A 24,251-nucleotide genomic window follows, 5' to 3' on the forward strand; every position below is an offset into this window, starting at 1 on the left:
CCCCAAAGGGACATCTGTTTGGTGAGTCATGCTACCCATCCCTGCATGTTCCAGCTTCCCTCTGGAAAACTGAGCTGGGTTTTCCAGCCTCTGCCCTGACATGGGGAGACCACTCCCGTTCTGCCCTGAGATCCATACTACGCTGTCCAGAAGGCTTTTGTGGCTTACAACCAGTGTGCCTTAGCTGATCCACCTTAGAATGACATCCCCACCGGAGTTCCTGTTGTGGCTCAGTGGTTAACGAATTCGACGAGGAACCACGAGGTTGCGGGTTCGATTCCTGGCCTTGCTCAGTGGGTTAAGGATCCGGCATTGCCGTGAGCTGTGGTGTAGGTCGCAGACTCGGCTCGGATCCCGTGTTGCTGTGGTTCTGGCGTAGGCCGGTAGCTACAGCTCCAATTAAACCACTAGCCTGGGAACCTCCATGTGCCGCAGGAGCGGCCCTAGAAAAGGCAAAAAGACAAAAAAAAAAAAAAAAAAAAAGAATGACAGCCCCACCAATTTGGAAAGAGAAGCTGAAAGAAGAACCATTACCCCTAATCTCACCTGTACCCCCAACACTGGCACTTTCTTGGTGTTTCCATCCAGCCTTTTTGTCCTGGCATCTGTTTCCATGGAGCTGTTGCTGTGTACCATGCTAAACCCTGCTTTTCTCACACCACATCATTTCACCAGCCTCATCCACATTGCTTTGTGTTCTCGGTAACAATTTCCCACAATGTTCCATCGGGCACGTGCAGAAGTGGGAGGGGACTCTATGGCTTTCCTAATTACAGTAGAAATTACTTTAAAAAAATCACACTGGGATGTGGTTAAAAAATGCTGGGACTGTGGGCCTAGAGACCTGAGTTCTCATTTGATTCTGTGCCAGATGGCTGTGTGAGCTAAGGACATTCCCTCTCTGGGCCTCAGTGTCCTAACCCTATAATGTGTACCTAATGATGACTCTAGTGCTTAGAGTAATAGTAATCATGGCAGCTTCCATTCCCTGCCTGCAGGTTCCCTGTCCTGAGCCGTGTGTTCTTACTCACGCCAGCTCATTTATTCCTTACAACAGATCACGAATAAATACTATTTCACAGACGAGTAAACAAGTTCTGAGAGGTGAAGTCACTTGCTTGGCACAACGCAGCTAGCAAGGAAGTGGCACTGTTGGGATCAGACCCAGGACGCCTGCTGCTTGAGGCTCAGGCTGTGCTGCTACGTCTTAGCGCTTGCTGTGTGATGGGCTCTCAGAGACGTATGTGTCTCCACAGGAGGGGGTTCACCTGCCCTCATCATGGTCCTCATCTGTTCCCATGTATGGCCCCACTTTACAGGGGAGAAACTGTGGTTCCAAGCGTGGGAGTGCTTGTCTCAAGTGAGAATGTTCTGGGTGGAGTGAGGTCCACATGCTGAAGTTCCAAGCCCTGCAACCTCAGAATGTGACCATAGAGCGTAACTGCAGGGGCAAGTATTTGTCTCGAGGGCGAGCCCCAATCCAGTATGACTGGCGTCTTTATGTGGAGGAAACGTGCATTCAGAGACAGACACACACAGAGGGAGGACGATGTGAAGACATGGGGAGAAGATAGTCACCTACGAGGTAACAGATGCTCCCTCACAGCCTCAGGAGGAATCAGCCCTGCCCACACCCTGATCCCAGATTCCCAGCCTCCAGGATTGGGTGACAAGACATTTCTGTTGGTTAATGTGGTCCGGTTCAGCTTGTGGTCCATTGTTGTGGTGGCCCCTGGAAACGTATACAGCGGCCAGGCAGGGATGCAGGAGAGATGAGGTTCAGGGCGGGGTGGTGGGGGGAGGCTGCAATGGGGGAAGGGAAGAGGGATGACCCTCTCAACATGTGCAGGGATGACTCGGGGACCTGGCCCTGGGTCAAGACTCACCCATTGTTCACCAGGGCAGGTCCCTGCCCTTGTGAACCTCAGTACACCCTGGGATTGCTGGATGAGATGGTCCCTGAGAGCTGTTCCAGACCTGTGGTCTCATGGATCTCGGAGTTCCTTAGACTCTTGTCCCCTGTGTCCTGACCCGACTGAGCTGGTGTATATGCGGGCAGCCCCAGGGAATACTCCTTTCTGCTGTCTGTCCAGCAGAGGTTTCCCCAGAGCTCAGGCAAGAGCTGATTCCCAGGGTCCTTCACCGTCCTCCTTGGACATGTCCCCAACCCCCGCCCTAGGAACTCTTAAGTCTAACTGATTGCCCAGCCAATGTTAAACACCCTGATCACAACCCTACCTGCAAGTCACATGCCCTTTCTACCTCTCTGACTTCTGGTTTGCTGGTTGCCTGCTACTTTAGCAGCTGGTGTTCCCTAAGGACCCGTGCTTGATGGACATCCCAGGTAAATGATGAGCACCCCAGGTAAATTCATTCCTGCACATATATCCAGTGTACTCTGCGCCAGGCATGATCTAGGCACTAGGATACAGCAACGAACAACACGGGCCCAGATCTCTGCCCACCCCCGACCGCCCTGCACAGGTTTGGACTTGTTAGCAGAGACAGGACTTCTCTGTAGGCGGCGTCTTTGTCATCTAGATGTTCTGCCTCCAGAATTGCTGTCCTAGCCCCAGGCCCCAAGGATGCAGGGTGCCCAGCACAGACCTTTCATCTCACCCCAACCTTGCTCCTCTCCTTGCTGGCTCATCTACACTATAAGCAGCCAGCTTCTGTCTTGAAAACCAAATCTTCATGATTCTTTCTTGCTTTTGACCACACATCACAGGCTCTGTCCTGCTGCTTGGCTTCCCTCCTATCACCACCCCTGGCCAGGCCCAGCCCTGTCCCTCCCTCCCTTCTGGCTTTATTTCCTGGGGTATCTCCCCATCCAACCCAAACTCACGGCTGTCAAACCAACTGTCTCAGCCGCAGTGCTCCTCTGCTCAAGAACCTTCAAGGGTCCCCTCCCACCTCTTAATTTAAGCCCAAACTTTTTGGCTTAACATTCAGCATCGTAGTATGGACTCTGGAATTGCCTGCTTGGGTTTGAATTCCTCCACTCATTAGCTGTGTGACCAGGGGCAAGTGGTTGAATTTCTCTGTGCCTCAGTTTCTTTATTTATAAAAAAGGGGATTACCCCATAGGGTGGCTTAAAGGATTAAATAATGAAATAATGTACATAAAGCTCTTGGAACAGTGTCTGGAGCATCTCTAATGCTCAGTTACTCTTTTTGTTTAAATCTTATTTTTTTCTTTTTAGGGCCTCCGCTGCGGCACATGGAAGTTCCTGGGCTAGGGGTTGAATTGGAGCTGTAGCTGCCAGCCTACGCCACAGCCAGATCCTTAACCCACTGAGCAAGGCCAAGGATTGAATCAGCATCCTCATGGATACCACTTGGGTTCTTAACCCACTGAGCCAAAACGGGAAGGTCTCAGTTACTCTTAATTACTATAACTACTGCCATGGCTCTGACTTCCAAGCCCCAGCCAAATAGAATGATTGGCTCTTCCTTTTACCTACCCTTCTCTGTCTTTGTCCACACTTTTCACTCTACCTAGAGTTCCCTTCTCCACTGCAAACTGCCTATTTTTCAACATCTTGCTCCAGTACTGCCTCTTCCATGCAGCCCTCCCAGATCCTCTGATGGGAAGGGATAGATTCTGCTCCTTAACCCCCCTGTATTTTGTTCAAAGTTATCCTATGGAAAGAGCAGAGTCTTCTCTGCTCAGGAACGGTCTCTGGGATCATCTTCCAGGGCGCATAAATGTCTAGGGGGCCTCCCTTTAGGGTGGAGGCTGATGCTGGCAGGTGGGTCCAAGGGATCTGTGGAGGCACTAATTTCCACTGACTATAAATAACTATGGGTCTGAAACCACAGCAGGGCCTGGATTGTGCCAGGGAGAGTAAGACAATCGTTGTGGGCTGAGGGGGGCCTGCATAAATAACTCGCCTGCCCTGTTGTGGCCTCTCATGTGACAGGCAGGCCTGGAGGGACAGGCTGTTTCAGTGCTCTTGAGCTTTGTGGGACCTGGGCTGAGTGGACAACTGAGGTCACCCTGACGCCAAAGGTGGTCTAGCCTGAGTTACCAGGTTGCATCTCTAGCCCCTCAGCCTACTTGACAGATAAGGAAACCAAGTCTCAGGGAGGCAAAATAATCAGAGATTGGTGTCCAGGGCCCTGGGCTTCTGGAGCCAGAAACCTATTGCCCAGGAATGCCCATGGGCCCTTGCAAGCCAGTGAGGGCAAGACCCTAAAGCTGGGCCAGGGCTTGAGGCAAGAAATCAAGGGCACTGCCCCTGCCTGGGTTGTAGTGGGGCTTCAGGCACACCCCAAGGATGTGAAGTTAGCTTCTTTCAAGGGAAGGAGGATCTGGGATCTGGCTCTGAGTTAGGCATCCTTTGGCCAGTCCAGTGTCTGCACTGCTGGGTGAGGGTGATCCTATGGCAGTGAGCCTCATAATTCTAGAATGTCTGAGCCTTGGAGGATTCTCAGAGACTCCTAGACCTGCCCTTGTTATTGGGGTGGGGCTCAGGGATGTCTCATTCAGCAGGGGCCAGAATTGGCTTGGTCCCCACTTGAGAATTTCCAGCCCTTGTTGTCTCCTTACACAGGTGGGTGGGCCACGCCTGTGAGGCCAGACCATGGTCAGGGTGGGCGGCTGCAAGGGGACCCTCTTGAGGTCCCAGCATGGGCCAGGCTCCCAGCATGTGTCTTCTCATTTAATCCAGAGACCAGTGTGGAGCCTGGGAGCTGGATATTACCCACTCCATTTTACAGATGTAAAAACTGAGGCACTGAGAATTTATAGAACCTGACCTCCAACCCAGGCTTTTAAACACTGTAGTTTTCAGTATTTTTTTTCCAGTATCAGAGGTTTTCAAATTTTTCTTTTTTAAAAAATTCTTTGTTAAAAACCGAAAACTCACCAGATGTTTCATCATGCAAAATAGACTTTTTTTTTTTTTTTTTTTAAGAATTGCTCTGGTACAAGGTGGGCAGGGGGACCAGAATCCCATCCACTCAGCATCTCTCTGTCCCCAGGGCACCTCTGTGAGACCTCAGGGAATCTAGGGTGGGAACCACCTCTCCAAAGCCTCAGTCTCCCTGCCTTCAGCGAGTTCTTTGGCTCCTCAGGGCCCTGGAGAGGAGCCGTACTCAGGCTTTACCCTCAGGGGGCTCACGGCCCATTTCACGCTCACATGGACAGCACAGCGTAATCAAACATAAATGCGATCGCCAGGCTGCCAGTCTGAACACACTGCGGGAACACAGCAGCTGAAGCCCAGTCTATAAAAATCAATCCATAGTCCATGGGCTGAAGTCCTCTGCACTTTGGGTTACGGCCTAGGCTCTGGGCATGATAAATCCCTTACCTCTCCCCGTGCACGTCCCACATCTCACCCCTGGGCCTTTGCTCAGGCCGTTCCCTCATTAAGAAGGCGCTCCCTTCCCCATCGCTGCATGTTTACCTCCTTCCCACCCTTCAAGACCTGCTCAGAGGAAGCCTTGGCAACTCCATCTCTAGTCAGGAGGGACTGCCCCTCCTTTGCCTGCAAGCATACCCACTCCTGCTGTAGTTATTCGCGGCCCCAAGAGGCACTGGATTAAGGAGGTTATGTGTGCGTGGTTGGGAGCCAGCCTGTTTGGGCGCTAAAACTGGCTGGGCTCCTCGTTAGCGGTGGTGCCCCGAGCCTCAGTTCTCTCACTGGAAAGCTAGGGATACAAACAGTTCCTGCCTCACAGGGGTTTGTGTGGATGAAACGAGGTAATGCTGTGACGCCTCAGCAGACAGGTCGGCTCTCTGTGAGTGCTCCAGTCATGCTAACAAGTCTCTGAGGTCACAGCTATACCTGGGACCACAGCTGGCTGACTTATCACAGCTAGACAGGAAGAGACTTCAGGACAGGGGTGCTTTACAGCCCTCTCTGCATTAGGGAGCTCTGGAGCAGAAGGGGGCCAGGAAGGGGCTCCTCCATCTCTGGACCAAGAGGAAATGTCACGCAAGGCTACTCCACCCTGGCCTCCCACCTGCCCCATGTAAAGCCATATCACATAGACACTGCCTGAGGAGCATACAGAAGCCAGAGAAGCTGTGTGGCCTGAGCCTGCACATAGTAGGTGTGCAACACACATTTGTTCAACGCATGAATGCATGTTCGCTTACATCTCCATCCAGCATGACAGAACGGGGGGAAGAACAGGACATTTTTTGAACACCTGTGTCCACTGGTTCTGGAAGGTGGGTATACTTATGCATTTATAGCTGGGGACACTGTGGCTCAGGGGAATGGAGTAACTTGCTCAAGGGCCCTGATGGTGGAGCTGGGGCTCCAAGTCCATGCTCTATCCACTCTTTCTCTCTTCTGAGCACACAGCAGGCACTTGACATTTAGGGCATGTTCATTCTGCAGAGCAAAGATGCCTTCAGAGTAAGACTCAGAGCCACCTTCCTCTCCAAGCCTTGGCTTCCTGCACAAAGGGCTGGGAGGCCCATGTGAGATAATCTGATGGAGGAGGCCCTGATAAATGTGCACAGAGGAAATTATAGTTGCTGGGGGCTTGGGACACAGGCTTTTTGGATGGTGGGTCTGCCAAGTGAGAGGCCCATCTGACACGCTCTCCCTTCTCCCTTTATCCTCGATGCCCCCACCAGGTACCTGCCCAGGAGGCACGGACCAGGCCAAGCAGTGTCGGTCAAGGAACGGAGTCCCTCTCACCCTGCTGGAAGCCACCGGGGCAGGGGAGGGTCAGGCCCCCTTTCTCTGTTCTGCATGCTCTGCAGCCTCCCCCAGGCCTGCAGAACTGTTTTCCTAGCACTGCCTCTGCTGGCCCAGCCTGGGAAGATGGAGAGCATGGAGCAAGCAACACGTGGGTCTGTTTTATCGATGATTCAGAAAAATGTGCGGGTAGCATTCTGGAAAGCATCCCCACGTGATTCATCGGGCTTTCACAGAAAGCTGTGCTTCTGAGGGATTTATTTTTCCTGGTGCTGTTGGTGGGGGGAGGGTACACAAGACAGCAAAACAAGCATGATGGAGGATGGTGTGAGGGGAGAAGGTGTGTGTGTGTGTGTACGACTGGGTTACTGTGCTGTGTAGCAGAAGTTGGCACCACACTGTAGGTCAACTATACTTCAATAAAAAAAGAAGTAAAAAAAAAGATTGCAAATCAAATATGGGCCTCATTGTTTCTAAAGCCCTAGACTCACATGTGTTGCTTGAGCCCATTATCTGCCCAGAGAGGCTGCTTCTCCCTTTTCCACTAATTTAAACCCAACTTGTCCCTTAAAGTCACCCAGGGTCCCTGGTTGACACAGTGATAGCATCTGCCATGTGCCAGGCATTTAGCCCTTGACACATGTCACTCTGATCCTCACAGAATCTTTGCAAAAGAGGTGCTATTACTATCCCATGCTGCCAATGAGGAAACTGAGGCACAGAGAGGGTAGATAACCAGCTTGACATTCCACAGCAGGATAAGAATGGAGTCAGGACTTGACCATGACACAGAGTTGGCCCCTTCACTGCTGGGACACTAGTCATAGCCTTCCTCACCTGAATAGACCCAGGTTCCACCGTCTTCACCAGTATAATTATTAACAGCATGGTGGTTTAGCTATGATCCCTCCATATTTGTGCTCCCACATCCTGCCTTCATGCCTCAGCTGACTCTTCAAGTCTATCCTTTCTCCCCCTCAAGGGCATGGAGCACGCCTGTTCCTCTCCATACGGCCCCTGCACACAGTTATGGGCTTCCATGCAGCAGCCCCACCAGCAGGTGTGGTTTGTGCCTCCATTCTCCTTCCTTACTCTCCTTCCCGCTTCCATGTGCTCTGGGGCTGACGTGCACATGACCTCGTCTGACCTAGCAGCCTATTCCAGCCTCTGGCCACAGGGACTGTCTCATAAGCGGGTCTGGGTGGCCTGGCGAGAGTCTGTTGTGATACCTAGGGACAGGACCCAGGGAAAGATAATCCATGGATATTCCAGTTACACAAGCCAGAAAATCTGTTTTTCTGTAAGCCAGTTTGACATGGACCTCCATGAGATAGAACCCTAATAGACAAAAATACTCAGCAAATACTGGAAGATGACCATTCTTTGGTAAAAAATCTTCAAAGCACTTTCAATTCATGGTCTCCGAGGGGCAGAATGCAGTTTCCCCATTTTACAGATGAGGAAACTGAGCTTGTGAAAGTCTAAGTATCTTGCCCAAGGTCATGAGCCTACTTAGTGACAGAGGCAAGGTTGGAACACCTCCCCAGGCTTCATGCCCACCCCTCCTCCACCCCTGCACATATTTGAGAAGGTGGTTGTTTCTTCGGCTTCTTAAATACTTTGATGAGCTCTGCTCCTCCAAGCCTTGTATGGACAGCATCCTGGGCTGCTTCTCCTGAAGACCAAGGGTGGGGGTGGGGTGTGGGTCCTCCCTCATCCCTGGCCAGTGTCTGAGTGGCCCCTGGCCTGGGGCACTGCTGCATCTGTGGCTGCCTCAGTTTCCCCATTGGCCTCTCGGGGCCCCAGGGATCCTTAGGGAGATGGAGCACAGAGAAATAGAGCATCACAGTGACAAACAGGAGACCCGTCTCACTTCTCTCACGCCCTCCCCCATCCCCAGCCAGGGGAAGTTCTGTGTGTGACATGGGCCCTGCCAGGTCTGGGGGGGGCGTCTTGTTTATTGTCATGTTCATGCAACGGGGTGCTGCAGCTCCGATCTGCTCTCCTGTCCCCCTTCTTGAACAGGCTGCAGGATTCATACAAAATTAACTGGAGGTTCCGTTTCACAGCACTCTGACGTATCCAGTTCCCACCCCACCCTGTGACTGTCCTGCGTTCTTTGTCCCCTTTCTCCCCCACCATGAAATATGCAGTGCAGGGAGCTCCCAGCAGGGCCTCTGGAGCCGCCCCTGCTCACAGCCTGCAGTGTAGGTCAGGGAGTGAAGGATGAGGGCCAGGTGTGCTGGATGGCTCAGAGCAGTGCCACTCTGGGCTCCGGAGACTGAGGCTGCATATTCCATGGGTGACACAGGCTGTCTGCCATCCTGTCCCCAAGCTGTAGCTTTCCACACTATACAGAAAGGATCACAGAGTACCCCCACTTCTTTGTCCCTTCCTTCCTTCATTCTGCCAATATATTTTGAGTCTCCTAGCACTGCAGCAGGTGCAGGGGACACAGTGGTGAATGACAGACAGCTCCTACTTACAGGCCACTCCAACATCCACTACCTGGCTAATCTTTCCAGAAAATGCCAAGACACCTCCTCTGGGAAGCTGCCTCTGATAGCACTTTTGACACTTTGTTGGGCGCCATCTTATTTAACTGCCTAGTTCTTGCACAGGGATGGAGCCAGAGCATATGCTGGGTGTTAAGAGACATGTGCATGTAATAACAATGACAACGAACATCATTTTGTAAGTGTCTAGGGGCTGCCACACACCGCACTAAGCCCTTTATGCGAACCATCTGATTTAATTCTCACACCATCCTGTGAGGTAGGTAGTGTTATTCCCATTTCACAGACAAGACAACTGAGGCTCTGAGAGGATTCACTGAACTCTCAGGGTCCCTTGGAAAAACAGTCCAGTCAGGATTAAACCTGGGTCTCAGGGACTCAGGCGGGAGGGGTGTGGAAGGAAAGGAGCAGTGACAGGCACGAGGGAAGGGCATTATCAGGATGGAACAGAACCAGCAGCGGGAGAGGAAAGCAATGGCGCCCAGGTCAGAGCTGAAGCCACCCCACCCACTGAACGTCCATCACTGCCGGCTAGGGGAGCTGAGCTCATGGCCTGTGCAGGTAGCAGGTGGTGCCCCGGGTGGGAGTTGTTGTCTATGGCTTCAAGACCCCTGTATCACTTTCAGAGATCTTTTTGCCTAAAATTAGCTTGATGTGAACAGGAAGGCTAATTTATGCATGGCCTGGAGCAGTTTCCTGGAGTGTGACTCAGAGGTGGCTCCCTGCTCACGTCAGCAGATTAGCACAGGGGGTGTCTGGAAGGGCCACCCTGAGCCCCCAGCCCCCGCCCACGTGGCTTTCAAGTTGGGGGCTGGGGCTGGAGGCCAAGCATTTCTCTATGTCAGAAGAGGCCAAGCAGGACAAATGCTGAATACGAGAGAGAAAAAGAAAAGTTCCCCAGTGGCCCGTTGTCCTCAGGCCCTTGGCAGATATAGGGTACCCTCTTAGGACTGTTCCCAGGGTCATGTGAGTGCCTTGGGGCTGGGGCACACCTGGGTGTGGTGTCTGACGGAGCCGTGTTCAAAGTCTGCTCTGATGTGAGCTGTGGCAGTGAGCTTGAGCTCCCATGCTTCCTGTCTGTGAAATGGGTAACGCCTGCTTCCAAGAACATGGGTGATAGCCAAGGAAAATGGGGAGTGCCAGCAGAGACGCTGCCAGCATCCTGGAAGAGTCAGGTTCTGCCCCTTTTGGAGAATGTGACTGCTTCTCCCAGGTAGTGATGATCAGACTGAAAACAAGAGCTGACGCTGACTGGGGACTTCCATGCTGAGCGCTTGGCCTGATCTCAACCAGTGTTCCACACCCATCTTACTGATGGGGAGATGGAGGTATTTAGTCTCTGGAGCTGAATCCTAATACACAGCGCTCTCTGTGTGCCCGGTAGGTCCTGTCTAAGATACTGATCCTCACCACAACCCTGTGAGGCAGTCACTGTTATTATCCTATCTCACAGATAAGGAAACCAAGGCATAGAGAGGCTAAGTAACTTGCCCAGAATCCCACAGCAGTTAAATGGCATAGCTGGGATTTGAACCCAAGTCGTCCAAGTCCAAGAGTGGCATTAGGCTCCTCTGTCCTTCCTGTTACCTCTTTCACCTCCACCTGCCCCTTGGGAGATTCTTCTGGGGACCAATGAAGCAGGAGCTCTGGTTAATTCTCTCTTGGGCCGTCCTCCTTCTTAGGGACCTTTCTTATCAGAGATCTCACTTGATGCTCATGACATTTTAGGAAACCAGGGCTCAGAGGTCAGACAAAAGTCTCAAAGGCACAGAGCTGACAGATGTCAGAACAATAGTCAGAACTGTCATTACTGTTTCCATTTTACAGATGAGAAGACAAAGTCTCCTTTATTTTTTATTACATAATGCTTAACATCCTGCAGCACACCAGCAGTCTGTGGAATCCTATCTAGAAATGCTGCTTTGTGCCACATCACATGCTTTCCCTTCTCTTTCCTCCATAGCCAAGTTCAAACTCCTCCTCCTCCAGGAAGCCTCCACTGCCCACTCACCTCACTTTTCCTCTGGTCTCTGGGGCCCTTGCTGTACTTGGTCTGGATTATGTGCTGTTCTGGCTGCTTGGCTATCTGGGAGCTGCTCTCTGTGGGCTGAGGATTCACTGACCACATCTCAGGGTTTTATGGGGCAGTTGTCCACCTTCCCCTGCACCAGGCACTAGGCTGGGTGCTGGATGTTTAGAGAGGAGGGGATGGGATTCCTGCCCTTGGGCATGCACCTGCTGCCCCCAGAGTTGGAGCTTTGCCGCAAGCCGCTCAACTTCCCAGATCCCAGAGCCTGTCATGAGGGAGGGAAGTGCAGATTTTTTAACCTGGGGTCATGGGCCTGCTACCAGGGGCTCTGTGAACCTACTGATGGTGTGGGCCAGACTGTTGCATGCAGTTGGCTGTTAGTCCAGGCAGAGGGGCCATGGCTTCCACCAACTTCTCCACAGGGTCTGAAGTCCAGAGATACTTCAGAAATTCTGGCTCAAGAGAATCTCCTGGCAAGGACAACCTTGCCTCCTAGCAGGCCAGGTGTGCCAACCTGACAGTGGAGGTGAGCATGGGCCATTCTGCCACAGATTGGTGTTCACGCGAGGCTGAGGCCCAGTAGGTCCCCAGGCTGAGTCCACACCCGTCTCAGTGCCCCATGCAGCTGTCTCAAGCACTGAGATAGACTCACACAGGGAAGAAGGGATGTGCCCCCTATTTCCACCCTCCCTGCCCCAACAAGGCCAAACAATATCCAGAGAAAAAAAAGTGTTTCTAAAGTGCCCAGATGCAGCATGTGGGCTAAATGTCAGAGACAGCAGCCAACCTGGGAAGAGGACAGATCTCAGTTTTTCCTCCTGGCCCAAGAGAGGGGGGCTGCAGAAAATAGGGACGTGCCCCCTATCCTCGCAGCACTGGGAACAGTGGGCGCCAGCACAGCAACCGCTGGATGAACCCACTGGCCCCAGCTGAGCAACTGGGTCCATGAGCAGACTCGGCAGGAAAGGCTCTCAGGGTTAGTGCCCAGCGGTGCCTAGTGTGAGGGCTGCAGTTGGGAGATGGTGTGGGAGGGACCTCCAGCCTTGGCTTTCTCATCTCTCAGTGGGGATAAGACCTCAGGCTGCCTGCCTCCCGAGCTATGGTCTAGATCTAGGGGAGGCCTGTCATCTACTCTCTTTAGAATAATAATGGCTGCTGCATATGGAGCACCTCCTGTATGCTCAGCCTTCACTAGGCACCATGACATAGACAATGGCCCCATTTTCCAGAGGAAGAAATTGAGGCTCAGTGTAGCTGCTTTGGCCAAAGTTGCAAGATTGGGAGTGCTAGGGTGGACTGTCTCCTGCTGGTGCCTTTGGGGAACTCGCCTCCATCATGGTGAGGGGATGGTAACTGGGGGGTGGAGACACACTCTGAGCTCTGGTGCCCAGACTGGGCCGTTTCTTTCCTTCTCCTTGTGGCGGATGACCTGCTTTTGGACCCCTCCTGAGGAGCCCCCAGGAAGCTGCAACCTTCCCTCTCTGGAGACCCCAGGCCCGCTCATGTTGGCAGCTGTAAGAAAGCCCCACACCCATCTCCAGGTGACACACACATGGGCATCTGTCACCTTTCCTGCGATGGCCCATCTTCCTGCTTGTCCTGACTTCCTGGCTGCTCCATGGCTGCCCCTGAGACCTGGGGACCCCAAACGGAGTCTGCAGCTGGGAGAGTCGGACATGAGCCAACCCAGTGGCAGGGGATGGGGAACTGGAAGAGACTGCACTGGTGCCATGCTTGAGCCCAGGTGAGGAGTTTCTGGGCCTGGGAAATGCAACCCCAGGGCCGACTAACTCCTGAACCCAAATCCTGTGGTCCAGCCTCTGGCACCTACCTTCAACAGGCGAGGTTTTGAGGCGCCGGCAGATGGCGTCAGTGTCCCCGTAGGTCTCCTTGATCTTGACCACGGCCTCGGTACCCCTCAGCTCCATGAGAGAGCGCAGCTCCTCCATTGTGCACCCGAAGTCGCCCCCATGGCTCGACTCATTTCTTTGGTTTTTGGAGTAAAAGTCGCTGTTGGTCATGTCACCCATGTCTGCTGCAGTCTCTGCTCGGGGTGGGCCCGAGGGTCAGCACTGGACAGGAGGCTGCCGGGTGATGGCTCTGTAGGGCTGTCCTCTGCAAAACCTCACAGGATGGCTGTGGCTCCTGACGGCCAACTCCAGGGGACAGCTGCAGTGGACTGGTGACAGCGGTGGTGGGCTCTGAGGGGCTTCCCTGGGTGCACGGCGAGGTCCAGGGGCCAGAGGGGCTCAGGGCTGTCGATCCAGGAGTCTCCATTCAGTGGGGTCCATGCTGCTCCCTGGAGCTGGCATCTACATGGTCAGGGGTGGTGGCTCCTGCAGGGGCAAGCACAGAGTGGTGACAAGGGTAAGGCACTGGAGGCCTCATGGGCTGAGTACTCTGGAAGGCCCAGCCTGCAGGCATCACACACACACACACACACATACGCCACTCCAAAATAATACCCACTATGCATACAGGTACTTGGACATGGATGTTCATACAACACCCCATCATACACTGGCACACACTGTAAATCCAAATGCATGAATGCACGCTGTAAATCCATAGAGGGCCCACTGGGTGCTCTATGACATGCCACCCTCCATGCACAGCCTGATAACCCCTAATTTTTCACTGTGCTATGGAACATACTGACTTCATGACAAGAACCCTGGTGTACACACACACTCTGATACACAGCTCAGGGTGCAACACCCAACCTGCCTACTTTTAGAGTCTACCCCACTGCCACCCACACACATATCCCCATCCAGGAACGCCCTTTGTACACACCCTGGTGGACACCCCCCACCATGCACACAGTCACACATAGCGACAATTACAGGCATCATCTTAATATCCTGATCTCCTCCCCTCAAGAGCACCCATGATCACAGCCCTGTTTACACGCATGCCATGTCTACACAACAGGGGCATAACCCCCTCCCATCAAGGACACAGCCCTCAGGCATCCCAGCATAGACGCTTCCCCTGCCTGTGTCTCCTGTATCTGCCCATATGCAGGGTTCTCCCCATTCAAGTCTCATAGGCATGGGGGTCGGAGAAAGCCACCCATTTCCACCTGCAACCCACAACCACGTTAACCAAGGCCTTTGGTCTGGCCAGAGGAACCCGCTCAAGCATATTCCTCAGGACTCATGAGCTGGGGTCCACAGATCCCTTACCTGGGGGGCCCCCCCACAGACCAGCACCACGGACAGCGGCTGCCGCGTCCCTGGAGTGCCCAGGAGGAGGATGGCACGCCAGCTTCTCCCTGCTGCCCGGCCACCCTTGCAGGAGTGCGGCATCTGTGGGGCTGCCAGGAGAGAAACCAATCTACCCAGATACCCAACACCGGTGGCCAAGGCCCCGGCAAGCGTTGGGTGACAAAGGGCCTCTGCTGAGCTCGGCTAGGTCTGGCACAGGGACTGGCCCCACCCAGCAGCCACAGGTAGCTGGCCATCCTAGGTCCAGGACAGTGAGGAGGAAGCAGTGGGGGCAGGAAGATAGGACTGAGTGTCCCCTTACCCCCAGTCCCAACTCCTCCCTCCTGTCTCCTCTCCCACCTCTTTCCTTTACAATCCTTTTCTCTTGCACAGCATTTTAGAGCTGGAGGTAATTCAGGGTTAATCTCATTTTTCCAGTGAGGAATATGAAGCTCAGAGAGGAGAAGGAACTTGTCCAGCCACATACGGCAAGAGCAGACTGAGCCCCAAGATGGGCTAGTCTCCTGACTTCCAGCCCGTTGTTCTCCCCACCACTAGGGGGAGCTCGCTTCTTTCTCTCTGAAGAACAGAGGCTGGTGGAGGGCTGGGCCTGTCAAGCCATGACCAACACAGGATCCAGAATCAGACTATTTGGGCTCAAATACAAGTTCTCCCAGTCCTGGCTGTGGGACCCTGGACAAATCCTTTCACTTTTGCCGGGCTTGTTTTCCTCATCTATACAATAATAATTATCCTTCCCTGTGCCCCTCCTACCTCCTGATTTACTGGGAACTAATTATGAACCATGATCAAATCCAGTGTGTTTCCACCCAGGGTATGAGGCTTCCCAGCCTGGGTCAGGGGGTACTTGAGCCACAGAAGAATCCCATCATGTCTCACAGGAGGGTGCTTTCACTCAAGGATGCAGTTGGAAGCCTAATTTTCACTCTGGGATCAACTGATATCCTACAGAGTAGAATGTAAAATGGACCTGATGCCTCAAGTAAAGACATAAGACCACAAAGAAAGTGGGTGCCTGGGGCTCCCATCCACAGTCCTGCAGAAACACTCAGGGTCCTTGGCCATCTGAGCATGCACCACCCCACAGCACCCATGCATTTGGACCTCAATGAGAGGAGCAGGTGAGGTAGGGACCAAGTTTGCTGGTGTGTAGAGATGCTGTGAAGGTTAACTGGAGGGACTCTAGAAGACAGCCTCTGGGTTCAAGTTATTCCTCCTCTCAGCAGAATGGGAGGCAAATTAATTGTAGTTTTGTTATCTTAAAAAAAAAGTAGGGGCAGTAATAGTATCTACCTCATAGCTATTACAAGGCTTAAATCAATTATTTTATGCAAAATACCTAGAACCAAGCCAAGCACATGGTAAACACTAAGTATTTTGATTGTTACCAATCCATACAACCACTTTATGAGCTAGGTAATCTTGTTATTCCCTAGGAAAATGAGGAAACCAAGGTGAAGGGAGGTGAAGTAACTTGCCCAAGGTCACAGAGTTAGTGAGTACCAGAGCTGGGATTTGAACTCAGACATTCTGGATCCAGAGACATACACTTAATCAGGATGCTTTGCTGCCTCCCCTGGTGAATCTCCCTTGTGGGGTTCTTACAATGCTTAAATGAAGTGCCAGATGTGAACAAAAGTGCTTTGCAAACCACAAGGGACTCTCTAACCCCGAGGTGCTGTTTTCTATCTGTCCCTCTGCTACCTGCGGTGTGGCTTATGGGCACTGATAATTACATTTCTGACAGCGTGAGCTGTGAGAAACATTAGCAGTAATTATATCTGTGATGACAAGAGCAGGCATGAGTTAATGGGCTACCGGCGATTTTGACAACTATTGTGTTAAGATGAACAATGATCTTCAAATATCCATCTTTCTATCTATCCATCCATCCATCCATCCATCCATCCATGCAACCATCCATTCATTAATTGTGTTGTGGGCACTGACTTCGTGCCAGGCACTGGATATTCCAGACCATGGTCCCTGGCTCCAGAGGTGACGGGGGGCAGAGGAGAGACAATTAAATGAATGACCTCTACAACGTGATAGGATTGCCATGATGAGGAGTCCAATGTGCTTAGGATGTTTAGAGCAGGAAGATCTGATCTGGTTCAGGGTATGAGGGAAGATTTTTCCCTCTTAATATGAGTAGGGGACTTAATCCCACTCTTGGGCATCTATCCGGACAAAACTCTACTTAAAAGAGACACATGCACCCGCATGTTCATTGCAGCACTATTCACAATAGCCAGGACGTGGAAACAACCCAAATGTCCATCAACAGAGGATTGGATTAGGAAGATGTGGTATATATACACAATGGAATACTACTCAGCCATAAAAAAGAATGACATAATGCCATTTGCAGCAACATGGATGGAGCTAGAGAATCTCATACTGAGTGAAATGAGCCAGAAAGACAAAGACAAATACCATATGATATCACTTATAACTGGAATCTAATATCTAGCACAAATGAACATCTCCTTAGAAAAGAAAATCATGGACTTGGAGAAGAGACTTGTGGCTTCCTGATGGGAGGGGCAGGGAGTGGGAGGGATTGGGAGCTTGGGCTTATCAGACACAACTTAGAATAGATTTACAAGGAGATCCTGCTGAATAGCATTGAGAACTTTGTCTAGATACTCATGTTGCAACAGAAGAAAGGCTGGGGGAAAAATGTAATTGTAATGTATACATCTAAGGATAACCTGACCCCCTTGCTGTACAGTGGGAAAATTAAAAAAAAAATATGAGTAGGGGACTTTTCCCCCACAGGTTAAAAGACTTAAGCCAAAAGATAAATGAAAGAAACTGACACATACAACTGTCTGTTGGTAAAAGGTTGGGTGAACTATCATCAAATGTGTAGGAAGAGACCCATATGAGCATATGTGGAGGGACAAAACTCTGAGAGAATGAAACCAGTGGAAAAACAGAACTCTGTCCCTCCGAGGTGACTAATGTTAAGCTTTCTTCTTTGAGATTTCCTAATGCAGATACCTCTTTTCATCAGTGCTCAATCCCCACCCACGTCACCCCTGCTCCTGCATCTCACAGGTGTATGCATGAGGACATGCATGTTCTGGGCATCTTGGTTTGTCCTTCTAAAATTGCAGAGCTCACTTTCGCACTTGATCTCACTGTGGGACTTGCTTGGTTTTAGATGGTGAAGTCCACTGGCACAGAAGCACTGTGTGAAGCCATACAAATGATCCTGTGACACACTGAAAGAACTGAAGACCTGCTGGCTTGTGTAGAATCCATCAGCTGCCCTAATCCTCCAGACCTACCTGACATCTGTAACAGGGTACTGTCCACTACCTGCCCAGGCCTTCACCACCCTGATAATGGCCTGTCCTGCTCAGCTTCAGCATCCCTGGAAGGCTTCCCTGACCATCCAGGTCTGTGGAAATGCTCCTGACTCCTGGATGCTCTGTATCCCACCACTCTTTATGTGCTATTGGTTGGCCTACTTCACCTTCTCCCTGCCCTAGAGCCCAGGGTTCTGCGTGGCCAGGAGCCATGTCAGTTTTGTACTAGTACAGTGCCTGGTATCCAGAAGGAAGCCCATAGACACTTGGTGAATGAATGGATGCCTGGATCAGCTCTTGGGTCACCCATCCATGGCAGGGTATGACTTTGCATAGGTCCTTGGAACTCAGCTTCCTCATCTGTAAAATGGGCTAGATATTCCTATGTGCCCTACATTACAAGCTTGCAGGAGTCAAGACAGACATCAAGCAGGAGTCATACGTTTTCCTTTGTGATGCATCCCCTGCCTTCCACTCCCATTTCCCTTCATTGTAACGAGACATGGGTGTGAGGCTAGGGCAGGCAGCTGTCCCCTCCGCCACAGCCCACCACACACTGACATCTTTGTTGCCTCGCACAAACCTCACATGAGCCATCACTCTATAGCTGAGAGATAAATGGGCCGTGGACATTGGAGAAGTCACCTGACCTCGAAAGGCCTCACCTACCCAGAGAAGTTGACCCCCTCTGTCTTATAGGCTGCTGTAAGGACCCATCGAGACCCTTGCGTGTGGGTCTCAGAGTGGCTCCTGGCCTAGGGCAGACACTCTACAGGGCTGGCCTCTTTGCCTCCCCCATTGCTCCTCCTACCTACCACCCTGTTATTATTAGCAAGTGCACCTCCCTCAAGGTTGTGCCGAGGTTCGTTTGCAGCCAGCTCTCAGTCACCCCTGTCCTAATTAGTGGGACACAGGCTGCTACAGACAGAAGTGTCCCCCTGCCCCATATTCATGTGTTAAAGCCTCAATCCCCAGTGAGGTGGTATTTGGAGGGAGCCTCTGGGAGTTAATTAGGTCATGAGGGTGGAGCCTTTAGGAATGGGATTGGTGTTCTTTTAAAAGGAACAAGAGAGAGAAGTTCTATCTTGGCCATGTGAGAAAAGTGAGAAGATGACCATCTGTAATCCAGCAAGTGTGCTCTCACTAGGAATTGAATCTTCCAGGACCTTGATCTTGGACCTCCCAGCCTCCAGCACTATGATAAATAAATTTCTGTTGTTTAAGCCACTCAGTCTATGGTATTCTGAGCTAAGACATGAGTCTGGGCTGGGCAGATACAGTCCTGGGCCCAGAGAGGTTGAGTGACATACTAGGGGTCACACAGTCAACAGGGGCCACAGCCCATTGACAAACCCCTCCCTGTTTTCCAAGCTCCTGCTATGTGACCTTGATCAAGCCCCTTTCCTCCCTAGGGCCTCAGTTTCCCATGTGGAAAATGAAGAGACTAGACGAATGTTCTCTGGGGTCCCTTCAGGCTCTGATGTGCCAGCCTCTTATGAATCCAGGAGAAACTCTGACAACATTGGATTTATGCATTTCAGTTTCATCTTATTAGCATTTAAATGACTCCGTATTGTTACATTTCAATGAATCAAGAATACGTTAGAGGCACCTTAATAAAAAGTCTTTGCCAGGAGAGATGCTGGCAGAGGAAGGAGCAATTTTTTTTGGAGTTAATTTAAAAAAGGAGGAATCTATCTTTCGAAGGAAGGATTAAAAAAAAAAACACACCCCTAAACCTAAACCAACAGCTTTTCAAATCCTAAATGAAGGACGGTAGCTGGGACATTGCAAATGAATTATGTGCTAAAAATAACTTTCGGATGCCGAATCCTTCTGTTTTCAGATGTGCTGAATTTAAATGCCACCTTAATATGTATTTATAAAGTCATCCTTTCCTTTGAATCATCCCTGGCACGAATGACAGATGTGGGGACACAGGTCCCATCTGGTGATCCCGGATGACAAGGCCTAATGCTGTCATTTGGTAGTTTTGTGACGGGTTGCAAGGCTTTAACCCCTCCCTGTGCCTTCGTCTCTGCCTCAAACAGAGCCAACCCCAAAGCTTGGCTTTGAATTCTCACAGTCAAGGAGAGCAGGGAAAGAGGAGGGAATTGAAAATGAATACCTCAGAAGCGTGTTTAGTGCTATTTTTAGCAAACTCCTATCCTGTTAACCAGAAAAGGAAAATCTAAAAAAAAAAAAAAAAAAAAAAAAAAAATCCCAGAGAAGCAACCCGCAGCAGCCTCAAAGGCACAGATGGCAGAAGCAGGTCCAGCGGGTGGGCTGTTAGGGACTCAGAACTTCTCACATAGCTTCTCACCCTCCTGTCTGGCTTGAGGGAGGGTAGATCCAGCCCTTAGCTGCACACTAGGGTCAACTCTCTCCACTGCCCCCTGTTCTCCACAGGAGTTTCCAGTGTTAGATGGTAGGAAAATATCCACATTTCTGGTTCTTTAGGTGCCTTACATACCCACTCATCCACCCATCATCCATGCATCCATTTGTCCATCTTCCATCCACCCATCTAGCCATCCATTCATCCATCCATCCACCTACCCAATAAATCTAAAAAGCTGCACCTCAGGCCCTTCCCAAGGTACTGGGATTCTGAGGAAAGCAAGGGAGGTGCATAGATCCTCCTTCGTGCTGTTTAATGTCTCCTTACTCTGCCACAAAGAGCAGACTGTGTCAAATGAGTCCTGCACAACTTTTGCTTCATGTTTTGGGAGGATGTAATCCAAATGGAACTTGCTTGGGAACTAGGTCTGCTGGATCCCCATCTTGGCTTGACCACTACTATTAATATGGATTGCTTAGCACTTGCTTCCATGGGCTGTGTGGTAGCAGTGTCCCTACTTTACAGGCGAGAAGCTAGGGTTCTGAGAGTCAGATGGCCAATGCCACACAGATGGGACCTGGTATAGTTTAAATACATCTGCTTGAGTCCAAAGCCTCTGTGTTTCCTGTATCCCTTTTACCAATGCAGTGTGGCCTTGAGCCAGTGCCTTCTTCCCTGTGCCTCAGTTTCTTTTTCTATAAAGTAGGGGGGGGATTGGCCAGATACCCAGTCTTAAAGGGCCATTTTAGTGCCATCCACAAGGATTCTCCCATCACCTGATACTTGCTTCTGAGGGTACACACTTCCCTGAACAGCAGGAGCACAATCCTAGTTGCAAGTCAAGTCCTGCTTGGCTGGAGGCCAAAGGAAGGAGAAATGCCCTAGAACCTGGGAGTCACAAGCAGATCAAAACTGACCTGCTGCCTTTGACATCCCTTCAACCTCTGCATGGAAGTGGCTACTTTTCAAGATTTAGACTCTTTTTATGCTCCTTGTTTAGAAATCTTCCATTTACCAAAATCTTTGAGAGTTTTCTGAAGTGAAATCAGTAATGTCATCAGCAGATAAAGAGAAGGAATCCTAACTGAGGCAGAGAAATGTTGGGAGAAATTTCACCTTGGCCTGCAAGAGAGGGGACATACAGTAAGAAGGCTGAGGACCATGGCTCTGCCTAAGATGGACCAGCTGCTCTGGCCAGTGTTCTTTAGTTTCAGCCAAATATTTCAGCTACTTCCCCATCTGTCTCCCTGCCCAACTCTCTCTACAGATGCATTGACTTCCCTGGCGGCCCCCAGCCTCCAGAGCCTAACTAGCTATAGTGACACTGCCCCTCCTGTTTTTATCTGCCTCCTTCTCTCCCACTGCCAGCTTTGGACCCATGGATTATAAGTGCAGGCCTGAAGGAAGGACAAAAAAATGATAACAGCAACACTTGGTCATACCTACTATGTGCCAAGTACCATTCTATGAGCTTCACATTTTTTATCTCACTCCTTCACAACAACCCAATGACACAGGTACTGTCACTCTCACTTCACAGAGAAGAAAACAGAAAAAGAGAGTATAAGGTCCTTAGAGGGTGGCAGAGTTAGCTCTTAAACACACACACACTCACGCACTCACACATGCTTAAGGGCTCACTCACATTCCTTTTCCCACCAGACCAGGCTCCTATTCTTTTTTCTGGTTTCTATAATGAAGCATAGGTTTCTGCCAGGTCAGTGCTCTGACCATATACAACAGGTCACTAGCTCCTTGGTGAGTCCTCAGGCTACACCTTTAACTGTGGAGGGTTGGGGCCCAGGGAGCTGTCTCTGGGGATGAAGTGTTGATGGATGGATGGAGGTGGGTGCTGAAGAGGGATTGGGTAGCTAAGGTCAGGGAACCTAATAACCACAGGCCCCCTTTCTCCCCAGCAGGATGACTAGCAGAGGCTGGGAGCTGTCCATGTGGTTGTGGTGCTGACTGACAGCGCCCCTGCTATCCCCCAACGGAGGACAAATGAGCAGGCATCTGGGAACTGTTTCCATGGGGAGCTGTCCCCAAGGCCACGGTGCTGATGAGAGATCTGGGGTGGGTTTAAGGACCATGTGCCAAGGAGCTGTCCATATTATGTGGTGCTGACACAAAGCAAAGTGCCCCTAGAGCTATCCAGGATAGCAGTGCTGACTGATGGGGCATGGGGCTGGGAAGCCTGAGGAGCTGTGTGTGGGTGAAGTGGGAAGGGAACAGGACATTTTCCACAAGTTCTGTGAGCCATGTAGCTGACTCCAGATATTTGGTACTGTCACCAATGCCAGGTTGTTAGGCCATGGGGTGTCCCAGTGAGCAGGCCCGAGCCAACAAAATGACACTACACCAAAGGCCACTTGGGGCAATTTACATGCATATACAGAAGACCCACTTTGATCCATCAGTGCATTTGTCACCTGTGCCAGAAATATCACCATTAGCTATCCCCCCCCCTTTATTTTTTGCATTGCGTATGGTCCTTTCCTGTTGGTTCCTGCTGGGACCATATTTAAGTGGTGGCATCCCAGTGTGTCTAAGTTTATTAAATTATTTCCTCTATGGAATGGAAAAGGAAAATTCACCCACAGAGGTGCCAGGGGATGAGTTTACATTGGGAAAATACTTTTTTGTTGTTATTGTTCTTTTTAGGGCTGCACCTGTGGCATATGGAGGTTCCCAGGCTAGGAGTCAAATCAGAGCTACAGCCAATGGCCTATGCCACAGTCACAGCAATGCAGGATCTGAGCCACATCTGCAACCTACACCACAGTTCATGGCAATGCTGGATCCTTAACCCACTGAGTGAGGCCAGGGATCGAACCCACAACCTCATGATTCCGAGTCAGATTTGTTTCCACTGCATCATGATGGGAACTCTGGAAAAATACTTTTGAATAGCTGAGTGAATTCTTAGGTGTCCAAATTGGAAAAGCAGGAAGCTAAGGCTTAGGAAAAGTCATTCTATATGTCTTGAGAGCACAGAGGCCAGGAAATAGAACTATGTGAAAAAGGGAAAACTGCAGAAAAGCAGTGACTCCTGGATTCAAAGGAGGGGAGTCAAACTAATGCAGGCACTGGCAGGGGCTGGTGTTTGTATGTGTTGTGGGGGGTGTTTTTCAGATTCTATTTCTCACTACTGTGGCCAATCTTCTAGGCTCAAGCAGAACTAGCCCTGGTTTGGTGACTGCACTTGCTGCCCTTCATGCCCCAGCCCAGGTTATCCCCCCAGGGGCTCCTTGGTAGAAAGAGAGCGACATTTGTCAGGACACCACCTGAAGGTGGTGAATCAGAGGGCCAGGAAGCCAGGCGAGGAGCAGAGAGTAGGAGCTGCCTCTCATGACGAAGGTTTCCTCTCCTCCCTCTCTTGATAAAGGCTTCTCTAGTTGGAGCTCAGGCACCCAAGAGCGGGGTTGCTTGAAGTGCAGTTCTCCAAGGGCCACCCATGTGAGCATCACTTGGAGGCTGGCTGAAATGCAGATCTCTAGCCACAAGCTTGCAGAGACGGGTCAATCTCTGGTGGTGGGGCTGGGAATTTTAATTACACAGGCAGAATCCCTGCCCTAGCACTTAGGGGCTCCCGTTAAGGCCCTTCATTCAGCTTTCTTCTTCTTATAGCCAACATTCTCCTGGCTCTGGGTTCTAGAATTCTGCTCTTGTAGTCAAGCCTAAGGCTCAAAATCACCTCCAGCTCCCTGTCCCTGCTTTTCCAAATGCCACCTCCTGTCAGGTCCAGCCCTAGGCATCTCCTGGGAATGACTGCGACCAGCTGCTCCAGGGCCCTTCTGTCTTCACACCTTTGCCCATACCTGATGATCCCCATTCCTTCTTCCCACACTCCTGTGGCTTCTCTGACCAATTTTATCCCAGGAGTCAGCATGACTTCTTTATTCGGGGCCAACTATAGGCTTTCCGCACAATCCTTCCCTCGATCCTCTTAATGCCCCACCTCTCCCTGGCAGTGCCATCCACCTGACATCAACTTGCATCCTAACATGAGTGGTTCCCAAACTGACATTCCACACTGCCCTTTCCCCTAAGCTCTAGCATCCACCTTTTCATGACTATTAAATGTCCCCTCTGAAGGTCTCCAGGCTCTCAGAGTCCCCAAACTATCCTCAACCTTATGTGATCTCTGCATCTGTCA

The 24,251-nt window shown here is 51.0% G+C and overlaps 1 protein-coding gene across 15 annotated transcripts in view; it reads right to left on the reverse strand.

Annotated features, from left to right (window-relative positions):
* Positions 1-24,251, reverse strand: part of ATP2B2 (ATPase plasma membrane Ca2+ transporting 2) — a 370,618-nt gene that overhangs the window by 105,632 nt on the left and 240,735 nt on the right. For all 15 annotated transcript variants that reach the window (XM_021069335.1, XM_021069331.1, XM_021069324.1 and 12 more), the window contains one exon: positions 13,039-13,543. In XM_021069335.1, the coding sequence (XP_020924994.1) occupies positions 13,039-13,237 (199 nt within the window). In that variant the 5' untranslated portion in view covers positions 13,238-13,543. The remainder of the gene's footprint in view (positions 1-13,038; positions 13,544-24,251) is intronic.

Source organism: Sus scrofa, chromosome 13, assembly GCF_000003025.6.
Source record: "Sus scrofa isolate TJ Tabasco breed Duroc chromosome 13, Sscrofa11.1, whole genome shotgun sequence".
Taxonomy (NCBI): Eukaryota; Metazoa; Chordata; class Mammalia; order Artiodactyla; family Suidae; genus Sus; species Sus scrofa.